This window comes from Antechinus flavipes, chromosome 2, assembly GCF_016432865.1.
Source record: "Antechinus flavipes isolate AdamAnt ecotype Samford, QLD, Australia chromosome 2, AdamAnt_v2, whole genome shotgun sequence".
Classification (NCBI taxonomy): Eukaryota; Metazoa; Chordata; class Mammalia; order Dasyuromorphia; family Dasyuridae; genus Antechinus; species Antechinus flavipes.
The window spans coordinates 148,676,888-148,703,504 of NC_067399.1; the positions used below are offsets into that span (position 1 = coordinate 148,676,888).

The 26,617-nt window shown below is 37.0% G+C and overlaps 1 protein-coding gene across 1 annotated transcript in view; it reads left to right on the top strand.

The window, feature by feature from the left end:
• Window positions 1–6,000: 6,000 nt before the first annotated feature.
• Window positions 6,001–26,617, top strand: part of ACOXL (acyl-CoA oxidase like) — a 511,030-nt gene continuing 490,413 nt past the window's right edge. Inside the window, exon 1 of the mRNA XM_051975799.1 lies at window positions 6,001–6,611. Coding sequence (XP_051831759.1) covers window positions 6,481–6,611 — 131 coding nt within the window. The 5' untranslated portion in view covers window positions 6,001–6,480. The remainder of the gene's footprint in view (window positions 6,612–26,617) is intronic.

The window sequence follows — 26,617 nt, forward strand, 5'->3', positions numbered from 1 at the left end:
TTACTTTCAATTCTTTTGTGATCTCTCTTTTACTTCTTTCCAGATGACATGTAAAAATCATCCAGGAATGATCCACCATGTGTGTCATTTACTGCAATTTGTTTATCTTTACACATGCTCTAAGTCCAAGTTCTGTTGTCTTGGTAACTATCCAATTATAACTGCATATGATTGTCTTGGTTTATTTTTTATTAATTCCGAATGTTTTCTTGTTGTCTTATTTGTGGTGCTGAATAATTGTCATTTTAATTAAATAAGCACTTATTAAGCAACATGTATGTACTAAGCACTGGGCTGGTATTGGGAATAAAAAAAAAACCCCATGAAACAGATCCTATTATTATAAAGCTGACATTCCATTGGGGGAAACAACATATTCACAGATAAATATAAAATATACAAGAAATAAATACAAAAAGATTTTGGTAAAGGAAGAATCATTAACAAAATTAGTTCAGGTACTGCTAAGCTCTAAGGACACTAATCAACTCAAAAACACAGTTTTTGTTCTCAAAGAACTCATTTTAATGGAAGAGACCACATGTAAACAACCATGCATAAACAAGCTACATACAGTATGAATTGGAAGTAATCAACAGATGTGACTTGATATTATCAAAGGCAACTAGTCCCTTTATTAGCTACTTGCTTATCTTGGATATCACTTTCTTGGAAACCAATCATATTTATTCCATTTTTTTTTTTTTTTTGCATCCTGAAGAACATACTACTTGGCAGAGAAAACAAGGAGGCCTTCTGGATCTTGGTTTCAGTGTTCTCCACAGGACAGCCTGCCACCACTTCTCTGTCTTCTTTTGTTCTACCCGACTGCCTTCTCTGGCTTTTGAATCTCCTCATTTGAATCCTAGCTTGTGAATCTCTCAGAATCAATCCTGGTTAAGGCTCCTAGCCTATATGTGCTCTTTTAAAGGTGTGAATCTTGTGGAACTATAGTAAGTACTAAGTACATCTAGAGAACTGTTAAGGACCCTGCTAAACAACTATTGTCAATTCCACTGACTTAGTACATTCTAAGAATTCTAACATGGGAGTCCATAACATTTCTGGGAGTTTTCATTTTGGAGTTTCTCTCAAGAGATGATTGGTAGATTTTTTTTACTTTTGCTTTGTCCTAAGGCTGAATAGTTTTCACCTATTTTTTTTTTTAAATAGGGTATCTAGGAGTTCATTTGTTTGTTTGTTTGTTTTTATGGTCAAGAGTTCATGGAGTTTCAGTGACTCTTCCATTACTTGTATTTTAACTGTTTTCCAGGAAGGAATTGTACTCTACCAGCATGTTCTAATCTAGGGCATGGACTAATCATTGTTCTTTTGGGAAGAGTTCCACAGGCATCCAGCATCTGGTCCAGGATCAGAATGATAAAGTTGCAGAAGTCATTTCCTAGATCGTGGTTCATGAACTTGAAGACTTCCACTCATTGAGTTCCTGGCTTCTAGCTTTTTGAGACTGTACTCTTTCTATAAGCTTCTTTTTTGTAAATTTGGGCTGAAAAAGTACATTTTCTCTATGTTTTTGGATTTTTCAGCCATTACTTGGTTTGGTGCATTTTGTTCCTCTTTGCTAGAGTAGTCATGAGAGATCAGAATTATTTTGTTCCTGTTCACTATCTTTAGAATTCTCATTAGCATCTTCTAAAGGCTATATTTGGCATTAAATGACAAGCAGGTGTAATCAATAGTGACCCAGAAACCTACTAATGACTGTCATCCTGGGAAGTACCCTCCACACAGAGAGAAACTGACAATTACTTTGGCAGGTGCTGCAGCCTAAATCTCTTCAGCACTCACAGATTCTCAAGAATCAGAAAGGAAAATTCTTTATTCCACAGTCTTTGGCATTATTAAGTGGTTCAAAAATAGAAACAGAACTACTTTATTAGTGAAAATAACAATGAAGAAGATTTATTATCACCTCTTTGCCACTGTACCCTAAGGACCATAGGACCTTTCCATTTGACTTGTAGCTGAAATCTCCTATGTATGTTATCATTCTTATTAGAATGTGAACATCTTGTGAGCAGGTATAGTCTTGCTTTCCTACTTGTGTTCCTAGTGCTTAGCATAGTGCCTTGTGCATATTAAGAGCTTATTCATTCATTCAGAGCAAGTACCTGGCTAGTACAGTGGATAGAGGGTTGGATGGGGGTCATAATAATATCTATCTCCTAGAGTTGTGAGGATAAAATGAGCTAATATTTGTAAAGTGCTTTGATTATTATTAGTCTTTCATTCAAGCACAACTCCTGTCCAATACAACTGAAATTAAGCCCTGGGCATGGTCAGATTTATTTATCCACTCCTAACCTCTCTTCTGACCTTCCATCTTGCGTCTCCAACTGCCTTTCAGACATCTTGTACTGGATATTCAGTAGACATTTTAAACTAAACATATCCAAAATAGAACTTATTATTTCTCTCTTTAAACCCTCTCCCCTTCCAAATTTTCCTGTTATTGTTTGAGGGTACTGTTGAGAAATGGTGGCATCCTTCTAATACCCAAACAACTTAGTTATCACCATTGGCTCCTCACTATCTCTGACCACCTCCCCACCTCCATCCAATCTGTTGCTAATATCTGTTCCCCAGATGTACCACAGGGCATCCTGTTTGTGACTCAAAGGGAGAGCGATAAACATCTTTAGCTCCTTCACTTCCCACTCTTCTCCAAGGGAGACTTTAATTCTTACCAGAATGGGAATCAGGAGACTGGGATCAGAAACTTGGCCAGTCTCCTCCTTTCAGAGAAGAGAGGCAAGGAGGTAGGGCCAAGGTGGCAGAGTAAAGGCAGGAATCTGCCCAACCTCTCCCCCACACTGCTTCAAATTCCTTTGAATAATGACTCTAAACAAATTTTAGAGCATCAGAACACTTCCAAAAATGGAGAAGAACATTTTCCAGCCGAAGGCAACTTAGAAGCTCAACAGAAAAAGTCTGACACACCAAGGTGGGAGTCCAGTGTGTAGCCTCAGTCTCAGCCCTAACCCCAGCCCAGGGTTGTGAATCATTAGCAGTACTGGTGGCTTCCAGCAAGAAAGGATAGAATTATATCTATTACCTTAAATATTGTTAATCAGGGGATGTGTTTTTCAGGTTTGGGCTAACCTTCTGAGTGATCTTTCTTAATGGAGAAAGGATCCCAAGTTCTATATCCCAGGTTTGATCCTCTTTCCACCAAATTATCAATTCTACTATGAACATACACATGACAAATGGCAAAGAAACTCCCTTATCTAAATCGATAGCTAAACAGAAATCAGAGACAATACATAAGAGAATAGATATCAGACAATACAAAATGAAGAAGTTTTCCTATTGGAAGCATAGTAACTCAGATCAAGAGAAAGAGAGAGATACAGACAGACTCAGATATCACCTGAAGGGAAATTCCCCAATGTCTCTAGTATAGCAAACTGTATGATATGACATCCTCTCATGTCAGCCTCTTCCTTGAGTCTTACTCTTCCTGTAGTAACCTGAAATGGGATTGGTATTATGCAACTGCTCTCTGAAAGCTAGAAATACCCACAGCCTTCACAGAGCTCCTAAAAAACAAAAGAACTGGGCCAGATTATGCTAACATCAAAGAAACCAAAGAGCTTTCAGGTCTCTTCTCTATAATTCTGAAAAAACTCCAACCTCCTCCCCACCCCAGGTATGGGATATTGCTCTTCACAAATGAGGAGAGAATCCCATACCAATGGACTTTGGGATTTAGATTACCTTCATAATAGTGTTTACACACATCTCCTCTCCTCTGAAACTATCATCACCCTGATGTAGATCCCCCTCTCCTCATTCTTGAACTATTATAAATAAACTTCTAGTTTGTCTCCCTGCCACAAGTCTTTCCCCACTCCTGTCTATTCTAATCTTTCTCAGCTGTCAAAGTGATCTTCCTAAAGTACAAGGCCTGATCATATCACTCATACCCTTCCCATCACTCCCAATTTAAGAAATTCCAATGACTCTCTCACCTCCAGGATCAAATAAACAGATAAATGTTCTGTTTAGCATTTGAAGCCCTTCATAACCTACCTCTCTAATCTTTCTAGTGTTTTTATATTTTATACCTCATAATCTGCCCTCCCCCATTATTGTGGGATCTAGTGAGACTGGCTTTTTGTTAGTCCATGAAAAAGACTCCCACCTGCAAGCATTTTCTCTGATTAGTCCCGTAAGCTTGGAGTGTTCTACCATCTCACTTCTGCCTTCTGGCTTCCTTCAAATCCTAACTTAAATCTTACTTTCTTCAAGATGCCTTTCCCAATCTCTCTTATGTAACCTTTTGGTACATATTTGTTTTGTATTGCCTTCCTTTAATGTTGTGAGCTCCCTGGGGGCAGGGACTGTTATTTGCCTTTCTTTGTATCCCCAGTGATTAGCAAAGGAGCTTACATTCTCCTGGATTTGGAGGATGCAACATATAAGATGATAAAGAGAAGATCATTTGAGAAGAAAAGAGAGGAAATTTATGGTGTCAGGAAAGGATTCTTCTATAAAGGTGCACCTGAGCTGAGCCCTGAAGAATCTGAAAAAGACAAAGTTAGGGAGGAAGTTGTCTCTTGGAGTGAAGCAGTAGGGTACTTAGGGGACTGATTTAAGTCTTTAAATTGGATGAAACATTTAAAAAACCTTGAATTGTGTAGCCAGTAACTGATAGTAAACAGGAGTGGCAGACAGATCAGCTGGGTGAGTAGGTAGCAACAGTCAAGCTGTTTTCAACAAATATTGAGGAAACACTGAGTGTAAGAAGCAGAAGGGCAGAGCAGGCCAGACTCTGCAAGTCAGTTCCACATAAGATCATTTTTATTATGTTGAACATGAAAACATTATTGGTTTTTTCAAACACACCCCCACACAATCTGTGATACTACCTTGAACATGAACAGTATGTGTATATTATATGCAAGTTAAGAGAACAAAATCTGAACCAAAAAGAAAAAGGAAATTAAATTTGCTCTTAAATCTAGAAATAAAACAAAGTTATGGGATTATAGCTTGAGACTGGGAGTCAGGAGACTAATATCCTAGACCTACCTATCTTTCCTTACTGGGTAACAAAGAATCTAATAAATCTAATATGAGTTATTAACTATAATCTAAGTCTTGGACCTATCTTCTGGCTTTCCCAGCCAGTCATTTGGCATAGCTCTCGATCTCTTTCTAAATTTCTCTAAATTAAAAAAAAATAAATTCTCTAAATCTTTCTGTCTAGCAACCAGCATACTGAGCAGTATGAAGGAGAAAGAAGTAGGCAGATCAAATTTAGGCCGTGGAGGCAGGGAAGAGTTTGGGTACTGGTCAAGTTTCCAGAGAGCTAAAGCAAAGAAAGGCATTGCTTACTTGCCTTGGTTGATCTTTCTCCTGGTTTAATAGGAACTTATCACATGAACGTCCCATCCTTCATAACAATTGAATTTTCTGAGTCATGCATAATAAAAAAAACAAACTCCAACATAAAAGCCTTTGTTAGCCAGAATGGCTCAATTTTCCCTTTTCTTTTCCTATTTCATCTTCCTTTCCTAAAGCTCTAAACTGTGGGTGCTCAAGCTCAGCCTAGGGCCATCAATGCTTATTTTAAGGACTTGACTAACTCAGCTCCCTTCTACCCCTTTTCTTTGTTACCTCAAGTTGCATTGAAAATAGTGGGCAGATGAAATAGAAATTTCTGTGGAGGGAGGCAAAACTTTTTTGAGATTCTGCTTGAGAGTGGGACAAACCGTTTTGCTTTTCGGGAAAAAAGCTGGAAGTCTGGAAAGAGCAAGTATAGTCTGGGAAGGGTAGTTGACAACCATCATCATGATTATCTTTGACACCATACTATACTATAGTTCCCCCAAATCTTTACTTATTCAGTAAAATTAATTCATTAAATCTTGACAAGCACAACCACAAGTAAAGTAGGGACTTTCTATCTCAGCACCCAGCTCCCACAGGTGGCTGAGTACCTTGTTTTGATCAGCACCTTTTCCTCTCTCCCTCATTTGGAGGGGATTATGAATAGGCGGTAGGAACAGGAAATTGGGGTGAAGTAAGAAGTGGAAAAGGATGGAGAAAAGAGAGTGTTTTAGGAAGAGAAAAAAGGGGCAAAACAGGTAAAAAGAGAAGAGAGATTGGTACGAAAGAAAGGGTCGGGAGAGGTGAGAAACAAGGGGAAATGAGTGAGCTTCCTGGCAAGAAATGAGGGGAGGGGGAAAATGTGCCTGTCACCCACGTGACGTGAAGTGGGCCGGGGAGAGGTGGCAATACGGCGATGTCCTAGTCACAGCCTCGGCCGCCGCCCCCGCTGCAGCTGGCGCAGCTGGAACAGCTTGAGGCCGTGGGGCTCGGGCGGCTGCCGCCGCGAAGCTGTCAGCAGGTGGCGAGTAGGGGCCGAGCGAGCCCGCTAGTGAAGGCGCCCAGAGCCGCGACTGTGGGCGCAGGCAGAGCCGCCCGAGCCGCCAAAGGGAAAGCAGCACAATGGAGCCGGAGCCCGCCCGGGACTTCGGACTGGGCGACTCCTCCTTGCACAGATACCTTGATGGGGATTTCTGGAAGCTGAAGAATGAGCTCCGCAGGCTCTTGGCCGGTTGTCCCCTCTTCTGGCAAAGGTACCTCTTTCCCTATCCGTGCACGCCCCCGAGCCTACCCCTTGATGCTCACTCCCCTCTATCTCCCGGAGCTTCGGGGTTGTCTCGTTTCTCGCCCTGTTGTTCCGTGCCCTGCTTTGGGAGCGCGGAAGCCTTGCTCCTCCTTCCCCCACTCCCAATCAAAGCTGCTCCCCAATCTCTTTAGATTGTAGCAGCTGTTGCCCCCCGTCAGCCTTCCCCAACGTCAGAGACAGCTGCCTCCCAGCAGCCGCAATACCTGCTGTCGAACTGCCAGCAGGTACCTGTGGCCCCCCTCTCTCCCAGCTGAACCGCAGCTAGAACTCCCACTTTCTCCAAACTGGAGGTTGGAAATTAGCGGAGGGAGGAGGAGAGCGTGCAAGCTCTGGGGCCTTTTCTTTTCCCCTCCCTTGTTTTGTCTAAGCTCCCAGTAGCCAGGGGGATTCTTAAAGCCCTCCTTTCTCTATGTTGGCTTGGAGTGGAACCCGACCTGCTCTCCGTCTGGAATGTGTGCTTGATTACTGCCGGGAGCGAGGTTCAGCCACACTCCAGGGAAGTTGGGGATTTGGGTTATGTGTTAAGGAGTTTTTGGTTTTTACCAAAGGGCGAACTTCCTCTGAAGATACTGAACAATAGCCCAGGCTGTTTTGGGGATGAGATGGGTTTGATGAGGTAAATCGGACGCTGAGGAAAGGATTAGATCATCTCTCCAAGTCCCTGTGACAATAAAGATTGGCTGGCTGGCTTTGCCAGCTTCATCAATGCTTGCTTTTAGACAGGTGGGATGCTCTCTTAACTCCTTCTCTTTTCCCCTATGATCAGTGTAACTCTCCTGCTAAGTTGAGAGGAGGACTTAGACTCCCACTGATCGCCTGAATCCTCAGTTGCTCACTTACAAAAGCATTTTTAAAACGCGTTCAATCACCGGTGTTAGAGAGGGCAAAGAATCAAGGAAAGAAGTAGGTTGGGCCATTGAGGTGTAGTGAAAAGAACTCAGTGTGAGAGTTTTAGCACAAGCTCCAGTGGGGAGGGCCCTGGTCCTGCCCAGGACTAAGCTTGCACATGGGATGTGCTGGGGAAAGAGTAGACTGAAGCCAGATAAGCAATACTGATAAGGCTCTACAGGCATTCCGTTTCCATGGTGGAGTTAAGCTCGCAGGGCGCCTGTAGTATTTCATAAGGCAGTAGGCAGAAAAGGAAAGTTGATGTGGCCTGATATTATTAGGGAAGGGCAGGAAAAGGATCTTCTGCACCCACTTTGTCTTTAGTCCCCATTCTATTCAAATACCGATGGATAGAATCCCCACTTTTGTTGATTTCTTATTTGAAGAAAGCTCCACTTACTTGCCCTTACTTAGGACTTATTTCATTAATCTGTCATTAGCTACTGTCATGAACTCCTTTATCACAGAGTGATGTCACTTTGAGAGTGGGGCAGAGAGCAGTGCATTTTGGTTTGGAAAAGAGGGATAATGGTGATGGAGTGGTGCTCCCTACCTTCAATGGAGTGGAGTAGCACAGTGCAAGTACAAGGCAAACCTCCCCCCCCCCCCATTCATCTTGACTCTGCTTCTCTAGTCCCACCCCCATGCTTTTACTCCAAGCTAAATCAGAGAGGAATGCTCTCTAATAGTGGTGAAGGATACTTAGAGGAAGTGTGAGAGGAAATGTGAGGATGATACTAAGCCATTCCAAATTCTTCCCTCATCCACTATGGCTCCTTCTTACCATCCTTCCTCTCTTGCTCCCCAAGCCTTGTAGTGGTTTCTCTCCCATGTTCTTTAGCCTTCTTGGTCTTTAACAATTCACTCTGTACTTTCTTCCTTTTTAATAAGCACAACTATTTTGTTTTGAATCCTGTGTATTCACAGGAAGTAGTAGAGGGAGAGTAGAGAATATACCTTACTTGAGGTAGGAGAGCTAGGTAGGCAACAATCTGTTGATTATTTAGGAAGTGCTCATAAACCCATTGACTCTCCTTCCTTCTCTCCATCTTCCATCTTAGTCCAGATTCTTCTAGATTTGGAGTAGGATTTTAAAATATAAAAGGATTATTTGCATATAGTAATTCATACATTTTCACAATTTTGGCTTGTTAATGTTGACTTCAGGTTAAATAATCTTCAATCATACCTAGGTATTGTTCTTCTTTCATTTTTTCATTAAGATTCTTATTGCTTTCCCTATTCCATAGACCCCCCAAGGAAACACAGTCATGTTATAGTTCACATTGACTACATAAAATAAAAAGATTATAGATATTACTGAGATGCTTAGCCCTGAAGCTGCTTGTATATATGGGTCTATCGTCAGTGTATCCAGCAACAGCCCCAGCAGCAGCAGTAGCAGTCATGCCCCATTAATGGCTTGGCTCACATGTTTTCTCTTCAAAGGAACACAGGGTCCCAGGAGCAATTGGCAGAAGAGAGCACCCTGTCCAAAATCCTCCCCCTCTTCTCCAGTGAGAGACTGTCTCACTGGCCTGCCTGTAGCTCAAAACAATTTTTATCAGAATGTTGTCCTACAAGCAAGGACTACAAAGCTTAAAACTAAGGTAAATTTTGAGGCTGAAATAGATCCCATTTATCGGTAGTCACAGGTTTAGGGCTAGAGAACTTGCGATCATCTAATTCAACTCCCTCATTTTATAGATGAGAAAATTGAGTCCCAAAAAGGTAAAATTGTCCAAGGTCAATGAGATAACAGAAAGCAGAGCCAGGACTTGAACTGGGGGACTCTGATTTCAAATACACAAACTCTTTTTTTCTTACAGATAGAAAAAAAAGTAGGCCCAAGGAGGTAAATAAAATCACTTGCCCAGAATGATACTACTAGTAAATTCCAGTATTGAGATATGAACCCATGGGGCAGTGATTCCAAATTCAAGGTTCTTTTTACTTTATTCCTCTTACTTCATGAAAGTTGATTGTGGATGATGTTTACCGGGGGCCAGCACAGGCTAGGTCAAACAACTGGTTCTCATTACATACTTTCAGTGAGCAAATTAACAATCAGAATTTCTATTTTGGAAAGAATAAAAGAAATAGATTTTGTCTCTAGATGTTTTAATTAATCTGCCAATATAACCACTTTCTTTTAGATGAGAATCCAGGTCATTGGTTTCCTGAGAATTACAGCTTAGGCATGCTAAGAAGAAATGCTTTTTTTTTTTTTTTTCCATTTTATAAGTCAACATTATAGGATGATGCATATATACAAATACAGGAAGGAATTGTTAATTTGGTTAGCTTTTCTCAGGTTTTGGGGCTGTCTCAACCTTTGCAGATTTTACTAAATAAATTCTAGGGAGTTGCTTGAGGCACAGAAAGCTAAGTAGCATGTTTTCATAGGACCTACTCTTGTTAGTCAAGATTTGAATCCAAGTCTGGCTGACTTTCATATATACATATTTCTCAACAGAGTGGAAAAGTTCTAAATGCATTAGGAGATACAGATCTCCTTAATACCTAGAAGAGTTACTGAGGTGTTTTTTCCCATTACATTCAGTGAAATTTTGAAGTTTGAAAATCATGTCATGATGATAAATGAGTACACAAGGCATGGAAGAACTATCTTTCTGGTTTTGCCTTTTTTTTTTTTTAACCTGATGGAACCTGAGGCAATTTTTAGAAAGAATGAAAAAATATTCAATATTTTTTGTATTTTTTTCTGTATTTTTCTCATAGAAACTTGTGGAGGGAAACAATTCAATGTCACTAATGCAATGGGGGGAAAATCTGAGGAGGAAACTCTAAGAGGGGAAAATCTAAAGAAACTAAACTTAGCAAATGAGAATTATGTCCAAGGTGAAAGAAGTGTTGGACACTTCTTTCTATCAGCCACTGTCAATGTAATCAATCATTTTAGACATATTGTATATAGGTATCACCATTACAAATCCAACGCCCTTCCCCCCTGCTTATTTTAATTATATATTTCTTCTGTATTTTAAAAACAGAGATTAGTTGAATCTAAATTGATAGGATCTGGATTGTGTTTGTGTAAACTGGGCATTATTACACAAAGGGGTACACTTCCTTCCTCTATTCTCATCCATTGAATTCTATAGTAGAAACTCCACTGTTTTATTTTGGGCATAAGTTTCCAAACTTTCAAATTGAAAAAATTTCTCAGGTTCATTTTCCCTGGATGACCTTCTGACTTTTTTGATGTCAAAACATTTCACAGACCACCCCCCTGTTAGTAGTTGCATTATTAGTAATAGCTTTTGGTATAGTATTGTTCTGTAGTTTTAGTCCTGTCTAATTCATGATCTAATTTGAGTTTTTTTTGCTTGTTTTGTTATTTTGCAGAAACATTCAAATGGTTTTCCTATTTCTTTCTCCAGCTCATTTTACAGATGAGGAAAATGAGGTAAATTGGATTGAATGACTTGTCTAAAGTCACACAGCTAATAAGTGTCCCAGGCTGGCTTTGCTTTCATGAAGATGAGTCTTCCTGATTTCAGGCTGGGATTCTATCTGCTGATAGTATAAGATAAGGATCCATTTTCAGTAATTCTGAGACAACCAGATGCTCACAGGTTGGGATTGAAACTTTGCTGCTTTATTTTCCATTAAAGCACCAGTTGTTTACAGTTGAGCATCACTTCTTTTATGTTGAGGAGGTTGGTATAGAAGTGCTTTCCAGACTACCAGTCCTGATTGCAGGCTGGCCCCTGCAACCATACTTCATCAAGAAAGTAACTCTCATGGAGATGATGAATCACATATTACTATATACTGTACCAATGAAACCGCCCTATATGTGTTAAGTGTCAGAATGTAAATTCTTTGAGAGCAGGGATTATCTTCTATTTATATCTCTAGTACTCTGCACATAGTAACCATTCAATAAATGCCTCTTTATTCATCATTTCAAAGTGACTACAAAATTGTACCCTTATTGAGGTTTCTACTGTTCTGCGGGATGGTTTTCTTTTGTAATGACATAAGATTGTGTTTTTAATTTGTGGAGTTATGATATTCCAGCAGAAGTTCTTAATCTGGTTTCCATGATCTTGTTTTATGAAAATGAATATTTTGATGACTATTTCCGTATAATTGATTTCCTTTGTGGTCTTGCATATTTTATTTTGTGCATTTAAAATCATTATTCTGGGAAGAGGCCCATAGGACTCACCAAATTGCCAAAGGGAATCATGACCCAGAAAAGGTGAAGAATTTTTGCCCTTAGATTAAGGAAAACTATTTTCTCACTTTCTAAATATAAATATATATATATATATATATATATATATATATATATATATATATATATATATATATATATATATATATAATTTGAAAGGGGGCATTAACTTTGCTCTTTTCTTGTCTCTGCAAAGAGTGAGGCTGCAAAGAAAGTGTCAAAAAGATATTCCTTGTCAAAAGGCCAATTCCTTCCCCCTCTCCCTCTCCCCCCAAGCCATTTTCTTTGAATACTGCTGAGGTTTAGGCAACTCCAGTCAATTGGGGTTTATGTGCTAGGGATGAAATAATTTAAGATGGAAATAAACTAGTACAATCAGTGTGTGGGGAAAAAAAACTCCTTAAGGGTAAATGGATCATCCTACTCAGGACTTTATCAAAATACTTGTCAGCTGAAAACTTCTTTGGTAATAAAGGGAAGTACAGAGCTTTTTACCAGTCAAGTAATTGTTCAGGATGTCTTTGTAAGTGCCCTATTATCTTCCTCTGGCCTTAAGGAAATCAAGGTCCCTAACTCCAGATCTGCAGGAGTTTGTACATGACAAAGGAAGTTGGGGGGGGGGGGAGGGAATCACTAAACTTCTCTGCTGAGTTCATTATTAACTTTTATGCCTCATTTCTTTGAGCTTTCTGACCAACTCATTCGATATAGAAGGTAGTATATTGTCCTTTTTTTGCTTACCCCAAAATAACTTGTTTATCAGGGTGAAATTAAACACTTTTCAATTTGGGGACTTTTAGAACTTTTGGTTTTTTCTTTGCGATTGGTATTGGAAAATTAGTAAACTGTCAATAAAACCAAATAGTACCTCAAATTTGATAATATAATCCAATTAAAAATTGAATATATTATATGTGTCACTTTGTCAAGAATATGACTAATAAATGTTTTATTTTTTTTTTTTTTAAATAAGAGCATGTTTTACTCACACAGGTTGCTCTGCACACAGGTCTAACTTTATTAGTAAGGCCTATGAGCTTATCAGGTACAACTTCATCATTTTATAGAAACTGAGGCTTAATGAGCTTAAGTGGCAGATCCAGGGGTTCTCCAATCCTAGATTCTCCAATGTTTAATCCAGTAATCTTTCCATTAAGTCACAATGTCTATAGCATCTGGAATCCCAGAAACTTTTCTTTAGCGCATATTACATATATGGAGAAAGGTATAGAAGAGAAGGAAGGGAAAAGATAGCCCCAAATTCCCCTGACTTCTTGCTTTTTTCTTTTTCTTCTTTCAAAGCATGTAAGCTGGGTCATGTCATCCTTATGGAAAGCTTTGGATAGTTCCTGATTATATATGTTTTCCCATCTCAAACATATATGTTTGAAATCTTTCATTTTTCTTTCTAATGGAATGGAAATGTGGGATGTCCTATGGGTACAGTCATAGAACTGAGCTTTTAAAATAGTTTCTTTTGTCATGCGAGCTAAAATGGTGGTAGGGTTGTTTGTTTTATTTTTAATCTACACAGAAAGAAATGAGCCTCGTGTATGGCTTTTTAAATGCCATAGCTCTGGAACATCACTACTTGGTTTTAGACCTTGAGAAAATTATAGGGTTGCTTTGTGCTATGTAGATTCTAGGAATTTATTTAAAGGGCTTTGTCAGCCTTTTAGACCATTTCCCATAGTTTAAAGAATATTATAAACTAAAGAAGGCTTTGCCTTTCCATCCTCCCTTCAGTTAGAATCTTGATATTTGCACTTGAACTTGGTCAGCCAAAAAGACCCTTTTGGCTGCCTTAAGCAAAATATCTCTCCCTTTTCAACAGCCCACTTGCTGGTGCTGATTTCCTTAATCTTGAGCTGCTCTAGTTATATTTCCTTGCTCCACACATAAGCACACCTACCTTCAGAGTTATTCAGAAGATCCAAATGAAATAATAGTTGTAAAGCATTTAATACAGTTTTTGACTCATAATAGGTGATTAATAAATACTTGTTTCAAATGCTATAGGAGAAAAAACATAAGGCTTGGAGTTGTAAGTGCTAGCTTCAAAACTGAATTTGATTTTTACTGGCTGTGTAACCATGGAGAGAGTCATTCTTCTGACCCTCAGTTTCCTCTTCTGTAGAATGAGGATTTGTAGAAAAGTTCTTTGTGAGAGGCAGCTCAGCATAGCACTATTTTTTGTCTATTGTCCCTTATGTAGAGTTTCTTTCCACTCAGAATGTGCTTAATACACATTTTAGATTGAATTGATCTAAAATCAAGGGAACTAGGTTCAGATCCCGACTCTGATACTTATTATTGTGTGACCTTAGGGCAAATAACTTCAACCTTTCAGAATCTCAGCTTCTTTATGTATAAAATGGGGATAATAACTAATAATAATAATTAACATTTACATTAGTATTTACTATGTGCCAGGCACTTTACAATTATTTTTAAATAATAATAATAGCTTCTTATTTTTCAAAATATATGCAAAGATAGTTTTCAACATTCAACCTTGCAAAACTTTGTGTTCCAAATTTCTCCCCCTCCCTCTCTGTCTCCTCTCCTAGACAGCAAATAATTCATTATAGGTTAAACAGGGGCAATTCTTCTAATTATATTTCTACATTTACCATGCTACACAAGAAAAATCAGATCAAAAGGGAAAAAATGAGAGGAAAAAAATAGCACTTTACAATTATTATTGTATTTAATCTTCACAACTTTGAGAATTAGGCTCTTATTACAAGATAAACTGAGCTTAAGTGATTTGCCCAATCACACAGAAACTGAGGTTGGATTTGAACTCAAATCTTCATGGCCCCAGGCCCAAGGCTTTGCCCATTTTACCAGCCACTCTACAACCTGTCTTGTGAAGAAGGAAACAATTAGTCCCCTTCTTCCTTCTTTGCATAAATTATTTCTCCTGAGTATGCTGTTCCCTATGTTTGGAATTCTCTCTCTTATTATCTTTGTCTCCTGACTTTCTTAAAATCCCAATATGATCCCACTTTCTATAAGAAGATTTTCTTGATCCTCCCTTATCTTCTACGATTTCTTCTAATTTATTCTGCATATAACTTGCTTGTACATAATTATTTGCCTGCCATTTGCATTTTTACTTGAGGTCAGGTACTTTTTTTTTTTTTTTTTTTTTTTTTTTTTAGTCTTTCATTGTATTCCCCAGAACTTGGCTCAGTTATCTGCCACATAATATCTGCTTAACAAAAAGTATTGACTTTACTTGGGGGAAAATATTTTTAGCCTTTGGTGCCTTCAAGGTTAATATGAATAAAGAGTATGATATGACCTCCCCAAAAAGCAATCTTATGAGAGATGTGTCCATCTGGAGAAGAAATAAAGAGGTAATCAGGAAAGTGATATTATAAGGCACTTAATAAGCTTTATCTGTTTATATTCCTACATGGGAGAATGATACTTGAAACTTCTTAGAATTTTCTCATTATTATGGCAGTTAGAAGGAGTATGCGTAGATAGGGCATGGGTGTGATTTGAATATGAAGGAATAATATCTTTTTTAAAAATTGATGAGATTAAGGGGTTAGAGGAATGTACTGGGGAAAAAAGAAAAGGGAGAAGTGAAATGGCTCAAATTATTTGCTATAAAAAGACACAAGCAAAAGCTTTTACAGTAAAGGGTAAAAGGGAGAGGAAAGGGTGAGTGAGTGAACCATATCATCAGAACTGTCATCAAAATTGATTCAAATAGGAAATAATATACATACTCAACAGCGGAATAGAAATCTATTAAGAAAAAAGGAATAGGAGGGTAGTGGGACATGAGAAGGGGGGGAAAGTGTATATTGGGGCAGGGAGTAATCACTAGCAAAACATTTGAGGAGGGATAGGATGAAAGGAGAGAGAGGACAAATGGGGGGAATACAATGAACAATAGTAATTATAAAAACAGTTTTGAAGCAAGTTTCTCTGAAGGAATACTATTGTTCACTGGGAAATGATGAGCAGGATGCTCTCAGGGGGAGACAAAAACAAACCTGGAAAGTCCTCCATGAACAAAGTGAAATATACTATACACAAAGTAATAGCAATGTTTTGCAATGACTATCTGTAAATGACTTTGTTATTCTCAGTAGTACAACCATCCACAACTGTTCTGAAGGATTTATGATGAAAAATCCTCTCCAAACCCAGAGAAGGAACTGATTGTGTCAGAATACAGATTGAAGCATTCTCTATTTCTCTCTTTATTTTTAAATTAATTTTTCTGGAGAGTTTTTATTTTCATTAGAGTGGGAGATCTATGTTTTCTTTCAAATCTTGACTTTTATGGAATATTTTGCATAACTTCACATGTAGTTTCTTAACTGTAGGTGGGGATAAGGGAGAGAGCCTAGAACTAAGCAATCTTAAAAACAAATGCAAAAAAAATTGTTTTGAATGTAACTGGGGAAAAATATTAAATAAATTTAAAAATAAAGAGAGAGATGTGTCTGTAATGTTCTTTGGTTCAGTTTCTTGGGGGTCTCTGAGAGCAGCCTTCGTTTCAGTTCAGTAATCACCACGAGAATAGCCAGGGGAAAAATTAAGAACTCTTGCCAGAATTCTGGGATTTGGAAAGGGCAAGCAGAGAATAATGGAAATAGGTCTTTTAGGAGACTCTTTGTGAATGCTTTTAAACAGGCTTTAGTTCTGATTGGTTACGGTTGTCTTTAATTTCATTTGAATTATATCAAAAAATTTCCTTAAAAATTAGACATTAATAATACATGTATATCTCATCTATTGATTTTTTTTTTTCGTCAAGGCAGTTGGAATTAAGTGATTTGCCAAGGATCACATAGTCAGTAATTGTTAAGTGTCTGAGGTCAGATTTGAACTCAGGTTCTCCTGACTGCAGGGCTGGTGCTCTACTCACTTCACCATCTAATTGCTCTGAATTTTTTTTTTTTTAAATAGGCAGATTTTCCTCCATTTTGAGAACATGGCTACCCTCTATTTTATGGAACAGGAATATTGAAGCAAAGATTGTAATAAATTATAAGTTCTTTAAGGACAGAAACAATTTTTCTAATTACATCTCCAAACATATTTCTTCACATTTGGTAATATGTTAAAATGAAATATAATACTCTATCTAGTTACCTAACTTTCATTTACACTTGATTGTTGGCTTCCCTAAAGGACAGCTCAGTACTCTAAAGATTCTAAGGGTACGTATGTGAAGCTATATTTATACTGTAATCCTTGAGCCCCAACAAGAAAACCTCCTACTACTGACAATCAGCCAGTACAGCTAAATAGTTCTTATCAAAGGAATTTAATCAAATGTAACAATGTACTTATAAAACATTTTCCCACCCAAAACTATACCTCATTTTAGGACATTATATATATATATATACTCCCCTTCTCTCTCTTTCCCTCCTCTCTTTTAAAAAATATACATATATATATATGTATATATATATATATGTATATATATATATACACACACATATATATATATATATACATATATATATGTATTATATGTCATCCAGAGTAAGTAGCAGGCTTAAACTTAAAGAATACAAAGATAGCGATACACGTTGCTTAGCTGGCAAAGGCATAACTCCTACTTTCTGGCTTGAAAATCCTTTGATTCTGCAGTTGGAATTCTTCTTTGATAAAAGAGGTTGCTGTACTTCTTGAAACTGTTATCTCCTTGAGGTAACTAACTATCCTTCTGTTTTGATGTGTTACTCTGTTCCCTAATGTAGCTATTTCCTTTCATATGCATCACTGTCTATTTGGTGTATGCTGACCTGCCAGGCCTCCAGATCTTTGGCCACTTTGTCTCAAGATACTTAATCATGTACACAGGGATGTAAACAGAAGAAGAAATCCAAACCTAGTCTGATTTAACTAACTAGGACATAGATTTATGGGCATATAGAGGCTAGGTGAAATCATTGAGCTAGGGGCAGCTAGGTGGTGCAGTGGATAGAGCACCAGCCCTGAAGTCAGGAGGAGCTGAGTTCAAATTTGACCCCAGACACTTAACCCTTCCTAACTGTGTGACCCTGGGCAAGTCACTTAACCCCAATTGCTTCAGGAAAAAAAAAGAGAAATAAGGGAGCTAGATGTCCTCCTATCTCACTCTCAGAAGATGGCTCAAAAAAGCTTCATTTTGCAAAGCCAAAAAGTGGGTCACCTCTTTTAAATATATATTGAGTTGCTGCTCAAAAAATAATTGGGAATCTCTTTTCACTGCCTATCATTGTAAGCGTTTGTTTCATCAGCTCTTCTGGTTCAGAAGCCAGCTATCTGGCTATTCTTTGTCCTCATATGGAAGTTGAAGTGTCTGCTTGTGGTTTTTCACCTATTTTCAATGTTTGAAAACTCTTTCCTTTACTCTGGGGTTCCTGTTACACCCGTACTGCTCCACTTAAACTTTTCCCCCTTCTTAGGATATCTTAACTCAGGAAGCATAGAGGTTCCAGAATTTTTCCAACTTATTTTTTGCCCTCTTTGCTTGCTTATAATACTCAGTAGAACTCTGAGGTATAATATTAAGTTTCATTAAGTTAACTATATCAACTAGCATTTAATAATTACCTATTATGTGTCAAATACCAAGATAGAAAGGCATTAAATAATTCTTTCAAATGAGTACTCTCTCCTAAAAAAGGGCTTAGTTGGAGGCCTTGGGTTTCCATAAAATGATTTTTTTCTCTGTCCTTTATTGTATGTGTAAGTTCTCTATATTGAGTTGGTATGGGGAATATTATAGATGATAGACTAGGCAAGTGGGGAAAAATATAACAATAAACCAATCCTGGTACTGAGTAACTGTGAGAAAATCTTGAGTTTTTTTTTTTTTTGTTTTGTTTTGTTTTTTTTTTTAAAGAAAACAAACACTTAAGGATGGCACTGGTAAACTGAAAATTGGCTTTCAATTTCAATGAAAGAGGATTACAGGAGAAAGACATAGAAAAAGAGACGAGACTGGGTAGATGGTTTGAGGAGTGGTTGTGTGTTTTAGTGGATGGAATGAATACTGGCTCTGTAGTTTGGAGGACTTGAGTTCAAATGCAGACTTAGACACTAGCTTCATGATCCTAGGCAATTTGGTTAATGTGATTGCTCTTTCCTCCAATCCCTTAACCCTCTTTCCTCCCCCCCTCCCCACCCTCCCCACACATATCAAAGAAAAAAGAAGAAAGTGATTTTGAGGAGGCTGGAATTGGAAAGGCAGCCAAAAGTTAAATCTGGGAGAAAAGAAATGTGGGAGAACTAAGAATCAGTAATTGAATGAATTTTTAAAAAGGATTAAGAGTGAGAACCTGAAGTGAAGGACTTGAGAAGAATCATATGTTATCTGTTTAGAGCAGGAAAGGATTCTGGAGGCCATCTACTTCAACTCCTTATTTTTATAGATGAAGATGAGATTTCTTATAAGAATGACTTCATTTCACACAGCTACTGAATGGCAAGGGTGGAATTTAAACCAAGGCTGAGATTTGAACTTGTTCTTCCAACTCCAAATCCAAAGAAATGAAGAAGGTAGTTGCTAAATATATAAAATAAGTTTTTAAGTAAAACAAATTGTTGAAACAAAATAAGAGGCTGTTTTTAAAGGAGAAAGGAAGTAGGATATAACAAGTAAGTTGTTGAGATAAAAGAAAGGAAGTTTGGTTTAGCCATAAAGTTTTTAAAAGTGATAAAGATCTTAAAGAGGTACTCAGGAGTTGGGTAAACATCTGAAAGTAGTTTAAAAATAAAAAAAGAGACAAGACTTAGAATTATAGTCAGGATAAAGAGTAGGATGAATTTTTTCCTCTCTAGCACTGAGTTGTGCCATATTTATAATTCTATCATAGCCTAAGTAATTATGTTACAAGTGTAGGCTATACTCCTTCCTAGAATAGAAGGTAAAAAGACTCAAAAGCACTTCTTCGTAATACAGGTTTTTTCTTTCTTTCTTTCTTTTCTTCCTTCCTTCCTTCCTTCCTTCCTTCCTTCCTTCCTTCCTTCCTTCCTTCCTTCCTTCCTTCCTTCCTTCCTTCCTTCCTTCCTTCCTTCCTGTTGGGAGAGAGGATGAAGTATTTATTTAAAAAAAAATTATGGGAGTAGAGCTTCAATGGAGGAGGGGAAATAATGTGGTAGAGCAGAAACTTGATCCCTGTTAGGAGATTTGAACGTGAGAGAATATCTCATTGAAGAAGGGAAGGAAAGGACAACAGTACACTGGAAGATTTAAAAAAAAAAAAAGTTTGATGCTCTCCCTGAAAAAGAGAGAGGTGATTGCTTTGAGGAGGAAATAGTTTAATTTAAAAAAAATTTTTTTGGCTTCTAAAGAATAAGAAAGGAGAAGTACAAAAGCTATCAGGTAGGTGCAAAATCATCTAATAAGGACCAGAGGAAGAAGAGTTCTAAAATGGCTGGTGATTCCCTGTTCAAAGGTACCAAGGCAGCTATTTAGTAACATGATAATAACAGAAAGGTCTGTTATCTTCCCAGAACATGGATCTGAGATATAACAGAGAACTTTCCAAGACTTGACAAGTCTCTTGGATATAAATAATATTTACTTAAGGAATTTAGAAAGTTTTGCCAAGGATTATAGGATTTAGAGTAAGAAATAGAAGATCATAGTAATACATATTGTTTTCCTCACTCTTACTCATTGAAGGCCAGAGTTGTAGAAGAGAAATAAAAAGCAAGCTAAGAAGATGATGTCCAAGAAATGGATTTGAATATCTAGAGCATAGCTTATATTTGGGGACTAACAGTGGGACAGATGACATAAGCAAGAATCAGAAATACATCTTCTCTATAAATAATATACACAAGAACAGAAACTAACAGTATCAGGTAGTATTCACATAACACGTTATAAGTTTTGTAAAATGCTTTATAAATATTGTATTTTATCCTCACTCTCCAACTACCCCCCCCAATGCCCCCAAAAGCCCAAAATAAAATCCTGATTAAGTAAGTGCTATTTTTAATTCTTGTTTTACAAATGGGGAAACTGAGGCAGACAGTGGTTAAGTAACTTGTTTGGGGTTCTACAACTAATAAGTGTTTGAAGTCAGATTTGACCTCAAGTTCTCCTGACTGTAGGTCCAGCGACTGATCTAATGTGCCACCTAATTTTTCCATTAGGAAAAGAATCTTTATTTGACAAGAGCTGCTAGGAAAATTGTAAACAATTTGGTGAAAAACTGGTTTGGAACAGCATTTTCACAGATTCAAAGAATTTCTGGAAAGGACCTCTACAAACTGTAATATACTTGACAAATGTTCATCTGGTTTCTGCTTGAGGGCCTTTAATGATGAGCAATTTGCTACCTCCCAGGATAGCTTTTTGAACTTTGGGGACATCTCTGATTGTTAGGAATATATTAATGGCATCAAGCCTAAACTTCCTTCTTTGCAATTTGTACTTATTATTTTCTGGTTCTGCCCTCTTTGGCCAAACAATAAATCTGATGCCACTTAGTTTTCAGGTATGTGAAGAAAGTTAACATCTCACATCTGAATTTTATTTTTTCCAGGATAAATGTCCATAGATCTTTCAATGGACTTTCATTTGGCATAGACTTAAGGTCTTTAATCACATTGGTTGGTTGTCCTTCAGATATTATCATCTTAAATTGTGGCGCTAAGAACTAAACACAGTACTCTAAATGTGGCCTATCCAGGATCAGTTTCTAATTCCTAGAAGCTCTATCTTGGCTTTTTTAACTGCCACATCTTGCACTTTTGATCCTCTATAAACCCTAGATTTCTTCAGATAACGAGCCAATACCGGTGCTAGCTTGTACTTGTGAAGTTCTTTTAAAAAATTAGTTCAAGTTTAAGTCTTTGTATTTATGCCTATTGAATTTGTCTTAGATTCAGTCCAATGCCTATTAAGACCATTTTGGGTCCTGACTCCATTGTGGAATTCATTTCTTTCTGGGTTGCCATCTATATCTTTAAGTTATAGATAACAATGACAAACAGTACAGATCTATGCAGATGCTAAAGCATTGAACACAGGAACCTAACAAGTTTCCATTATATCACTGACTATTGTTCTATCCTATCATTGTAACTATTTCTGAATCTATCAAATTATATTATAGTTCTCTCCATTTTAGCCATGAGATTAGCAAGCTACTTTATCGATGCTTTGCTAAAATCAAAGTGGACTGTATCCATAGCATTTTCTTGATTCTACAACTTATTAATCATGTTAAGAAAAGAAAAGGGAAACAAGGTTAGTCCTGGTATGATTTATTTGTTTATTTATTTTTTAGACAATCAGGGTTAAATAACTTGGCTAGGGTCCCATAGTAAGTGTCTCAGGCCAGATTTGAACTCAGATCCTCCCAACTCCTGGGCTGGTGCTCTATCTGCTGTGCCACCAGTTGTTCTAGTATGATTGAGTCTTGATAAAATATGTGGGCTGTTTGTAATTATTCCTTTAGATTCTAGATATTTTTAAAATGGTGTAATCTAGAGTTTTCCTAAGCTTTGAAGTAAAGTTCACAGTTTACAGACTGCATACCACTGTTCCAAATGGATATTTGAATTAAATATAAAATGACACTTTATTAAAATATTGAAGGTAAATTGATCTCAGGAGGCATATCTCACAATTATGGCTAGAGGGAGAAAACTTAATCAAAAAAGGAAAAGAGGAGATCATAAAGAATAAAAAGGACAAATTCAATGACAGAAAATTGGAAAGTTTTTGCACAAATAAAATCAGTGCAATTAGGATAAAAAGAGATGATAAATTCCATAAAACCTTGCATAAAACATCTTTTGTAAGTATCTGATGTCCAAAATGTAGGCTATTAAGTCAATTATTTAAGACCAAAAGCATATTCACATAGATAAGTGATCAGAGATATGAGCAAATAATTGTCAAAAGAATTGCAAACTCTTAACTATAAGAAATATTGCTCCCTATTCATAATAAGGGAGGTGCAAATTAAAGGAAATCTTCAAAATAAAAAAAAAAGCTAAAAACAAGATAAAGAAAATTGCTAAAGATGACAAAAAATAAGTCAATATTGAAGGGGATATAGGAAGAGAAACACATTAATATACTGTTTAAGTTGCTGTTAATTGATCTAGTCATTCTGAAAGTAGTTTGGAATTATACTAAGAAATGGATGAGGGGCAGCTAGATGGCACAGTGAAACCAGGCCTACTAATTGTGTGACCCTGGATAAGTCATTTAACCCCAATTGCCTCAAAAAAAAAATCCAAAACAAAACAAAACCAGAAATGGACTAAAATATACATCTCCTTTGACTTACAGATTTTAGAGGGGTCAAAGATGTGAAGGTCTCATATGTACCAAAATGTTCATACCAGCACCTTGTGGGAGTAAAGAATTAGAAACAAGCTTGGTAACTTGTTTACCAGGAAAAAAAAAGGCAGCCAAGTGGTGCAATAAATAGAGCACCAGCATTGAAGTCAGGAGGACCTGAGTTCAAATATGACTTCAGACACTTAAAACTTCCTACCTGTGTGACCCTGGGCAAGTCACTTAACCCCAATTGCCTCAGCAAAAAAGAAAGAAAGAAAAAATCCCATGAATCCCTTTTTTCCCCGTTAAAACTGAAAAACTTAAAATTGAGACATGCTAAACAAATGATATGTGAACATAATTTTACTGTGCCATAAGAAATGGAAAACACAACAAATTGGAGAAGCATGGGAAAGCATTTGAATTGATGCAGAGTGAAGTAGGCAAAACCAGACAAGCAATATAGTTAATGATTCCAACAGTATAAATGGAAAACACAGAAAACCCCAAGAATTCTAATTATGACTAAGTCATAAAAGTCCGGAGGGGATGGGGAGAAAGGGACAGGGATGAGATGATACATCCTTCTTCACTGGAGAGATAGGGAAATCATGGGTATAGAATATGACATAGGCTATCAGATGTGGTCAGTGTATTAAGTTTTGGAAAAGAGATTGAAAGGAGTGTATACACATACACACATTAGCTCTTATTAATTACTTAAAATGTTCTAGAGATTGTGCTAAAGCATTTTAAAAATATTTCATTTGGTCTGTATAATATCTCTGGGGAAAAGGTGCTATTATTATCCCCATTTTGTAGATGAAGCACCTGAGAAAAAGAAGGTAAGCCTAGGTTTACACAGCTAGTTAGTGTTGGAGGCTAGATTTGAACTCTGGTCTTCATAACTCAGGGCTGGTATTTTATCCACTATGCCATATATAATTGGAAATGTATGTGATGTAAAGACAAAAGACAAAAGAAATAACATTCAGGAATGTTTATTTGTTTGTCTGTTAGTTCAGATTCCTATCCTGCAAATATATTTAAAAGGACTTTAAAATAATAACATGGGTGGCAGAGAGGAGAGAATTGGTTAAATTATTCACAAAGTTATATATCATAGAAAATAGCTATCATTAAGAAAAAACATCCAGAAGCTTACGAGTACTTAGTTTCTCTTCCTTGGAGTCTTTATGAAGAGGGTAGATAACCATGTCTCCTTAGGTTAGAGGAGATTGGTTTTTGTATATGAATTAGGATCCTTGCTTTAGGTCCTTTCTAAATGTAAAATTCTTTGACTCTGTAATTAGGACAGATTTTTAGTTGTACTGATATTTTGAATATTATGTTATGAGATGAACAAACCCACCTTTTTTCAGTGTTCATGAATGACAGGTTTGGTTTTTTTTTTAACAAAATGTTGAAATCATCCCTTATTTTTCCTCAAACTATCTTATTTCCACAGATTTTCCTTTTCAGAGACAAGACTATTCAGAAAATTCTCAAGTTAATTGTATTGCTGAGTTTTTCAAAAAATGGGGGGGGGGGCGGTTGCAGAGGCTATCTTCAGTCCCCAATTCATGGAATAAAGATTAGACAGTAATCTTCTTATAAATTCACTTAAAGCAGATTAGAAAATAAATGTGGGATAAGCTTGTAAGAAAGATAGAAATTTGATGATATGATAGATGGGGTCTTTGAAAAATGTATAGTAATAGAACATTATAGCACATTTTAGCAGAATCTACTGTATATCAATTTTACAAATATTTAGTCAAAACTTTAAACTTAAGTGACTTTGTAACATTATGAGTAGTAAGACTGGTCTCCCATATTCAAGTCCAGTATGCTTTTTAGAGTCCTAACAAGAAATTTTTGTGCCTTAAACAAGAAGAGTGGGACAGAGCAGAGGCTATAGGGAAGAGGAAGCAGTTGCTGGGTCAAAGCTGCTATTGTCCAGGGAGGCAAGTTCAGAGAAGTTCATATGACATCTGATCCCTAGTTGGAGGTTGGAGGAAAGAAGAAGTATTCCTTGGAATGGTGCTATTTGCACCCTATAAATTGTGCCATGTGGTTATAAAGCTCTGGTTGTCTCGCCATAGGTATGGCTCTGGCTCCTTTAACAACATTGCTCTGCTTCTTACAGTTTATGAAGTGACTTTAATTACATTTACATTGTTTCATTTGATTGTCACAACAATTTTTTGAGACAGGTAATACAGCTATTGTCCTCTTTTTGTAAATGAAAGAAAATTAATAATTTGCTCAAAGAGTCAGTAAGTAGTAGATTTAAGATAGGGACCTATGTCTTCTTATTCTAAAATTGGTGTTTTTTTCTTTTAAAAAGATAGAAAGGATTTATTTTATTTATTTGTTTGCTTTAATAATAATAGATTTTTATTTTTCAAAATACATGCAAACATAGCTTTTAGCATTCACTTTTGCAAAACCTTGTGTTCCCATTTCCCCCCTCCCTTTTCATCTTTCCCCTCCCCTCGGACAGTAAGCAATCTAATATTGGTTAAACACGAGCAATTCTTCTAACTGTATTTCCATATTTATCATGCTGCACAAGAAAAATGAGATCAAAAGAGGAAAAAAATGAGAAAAAAAACAAGCAAAGAAACAACAACAAAGGTGAAAATACCATGTTGTGATCCACATTCAGTCTAGATCTAGATGGAGATGACTCTCTCCATCACAAATCTGTTGGAATTGGCCTGAATGATCTCATTGTTGAAAAGAACCAAGTCCAGTACAGTTGACCATCATGTAATCTTGTTGCTGTGTACAATGTTCTCTTGATTTTACTCATTTTACTTAGCATCAGTTCATGTAAGTCTTTCCTAGCCTTTCTGAAATCAGACTGCTGATTGTTTCTTATAGAACAATAACAAAATTAGTGTTCTTTTTACAGCACTATGCTGAAAGAATGTTTGTTAAAACACTTTGGAGTTTAAGTTTCAGATATGAAAATCTGCTTTGTGTTTGGAGAAAGAAAAAGAATTAAGAGTGTTGTCCACTGAGCCATAAATTCTATATTCAGTTTTGAAATTGTGTGTTAATATTCTTCCTGTATTTCTTTATAAAATTAAATAATAAGATGGCCTGGCAATTTTGTGACAAATTTTAGAATACTAATTATGGATGGTATTTTCTTGGGTGTTTAAAAAGTTCTGCATTTTCCTTCATGGAACAGAGCTTTGGATTTGGAGTCAGAGAACAGAGAATCAAAGTTCATATCCTGGTTTCAACATTTATTCCCTGTTTTTGTTGTTTTGTTTTTCATTTTCAAAGAGGACTGATGGCATCGAAGGTAATGTGTGGACTCCCTAGTAAATTGAATTTGGGTGAGGCAGAGTTGCACAAAGTCCTCAGCCTTTATCTTTCTGAATACTCAAAAGCAAAAGGTGACTGCTGATGGCCCAGGATGCAGTGGGTGATCTTGGTGCCTTTGATATCTGATTGATCTCTAGGTGTTCCACACAGCTTGCTTCAGCTGCCTTCATGACTGTTGGAACAAATTGTTTTTATCCGCTCCTTCTACTAGGGAAGATCTTCACATGCTTAGGATAAACAA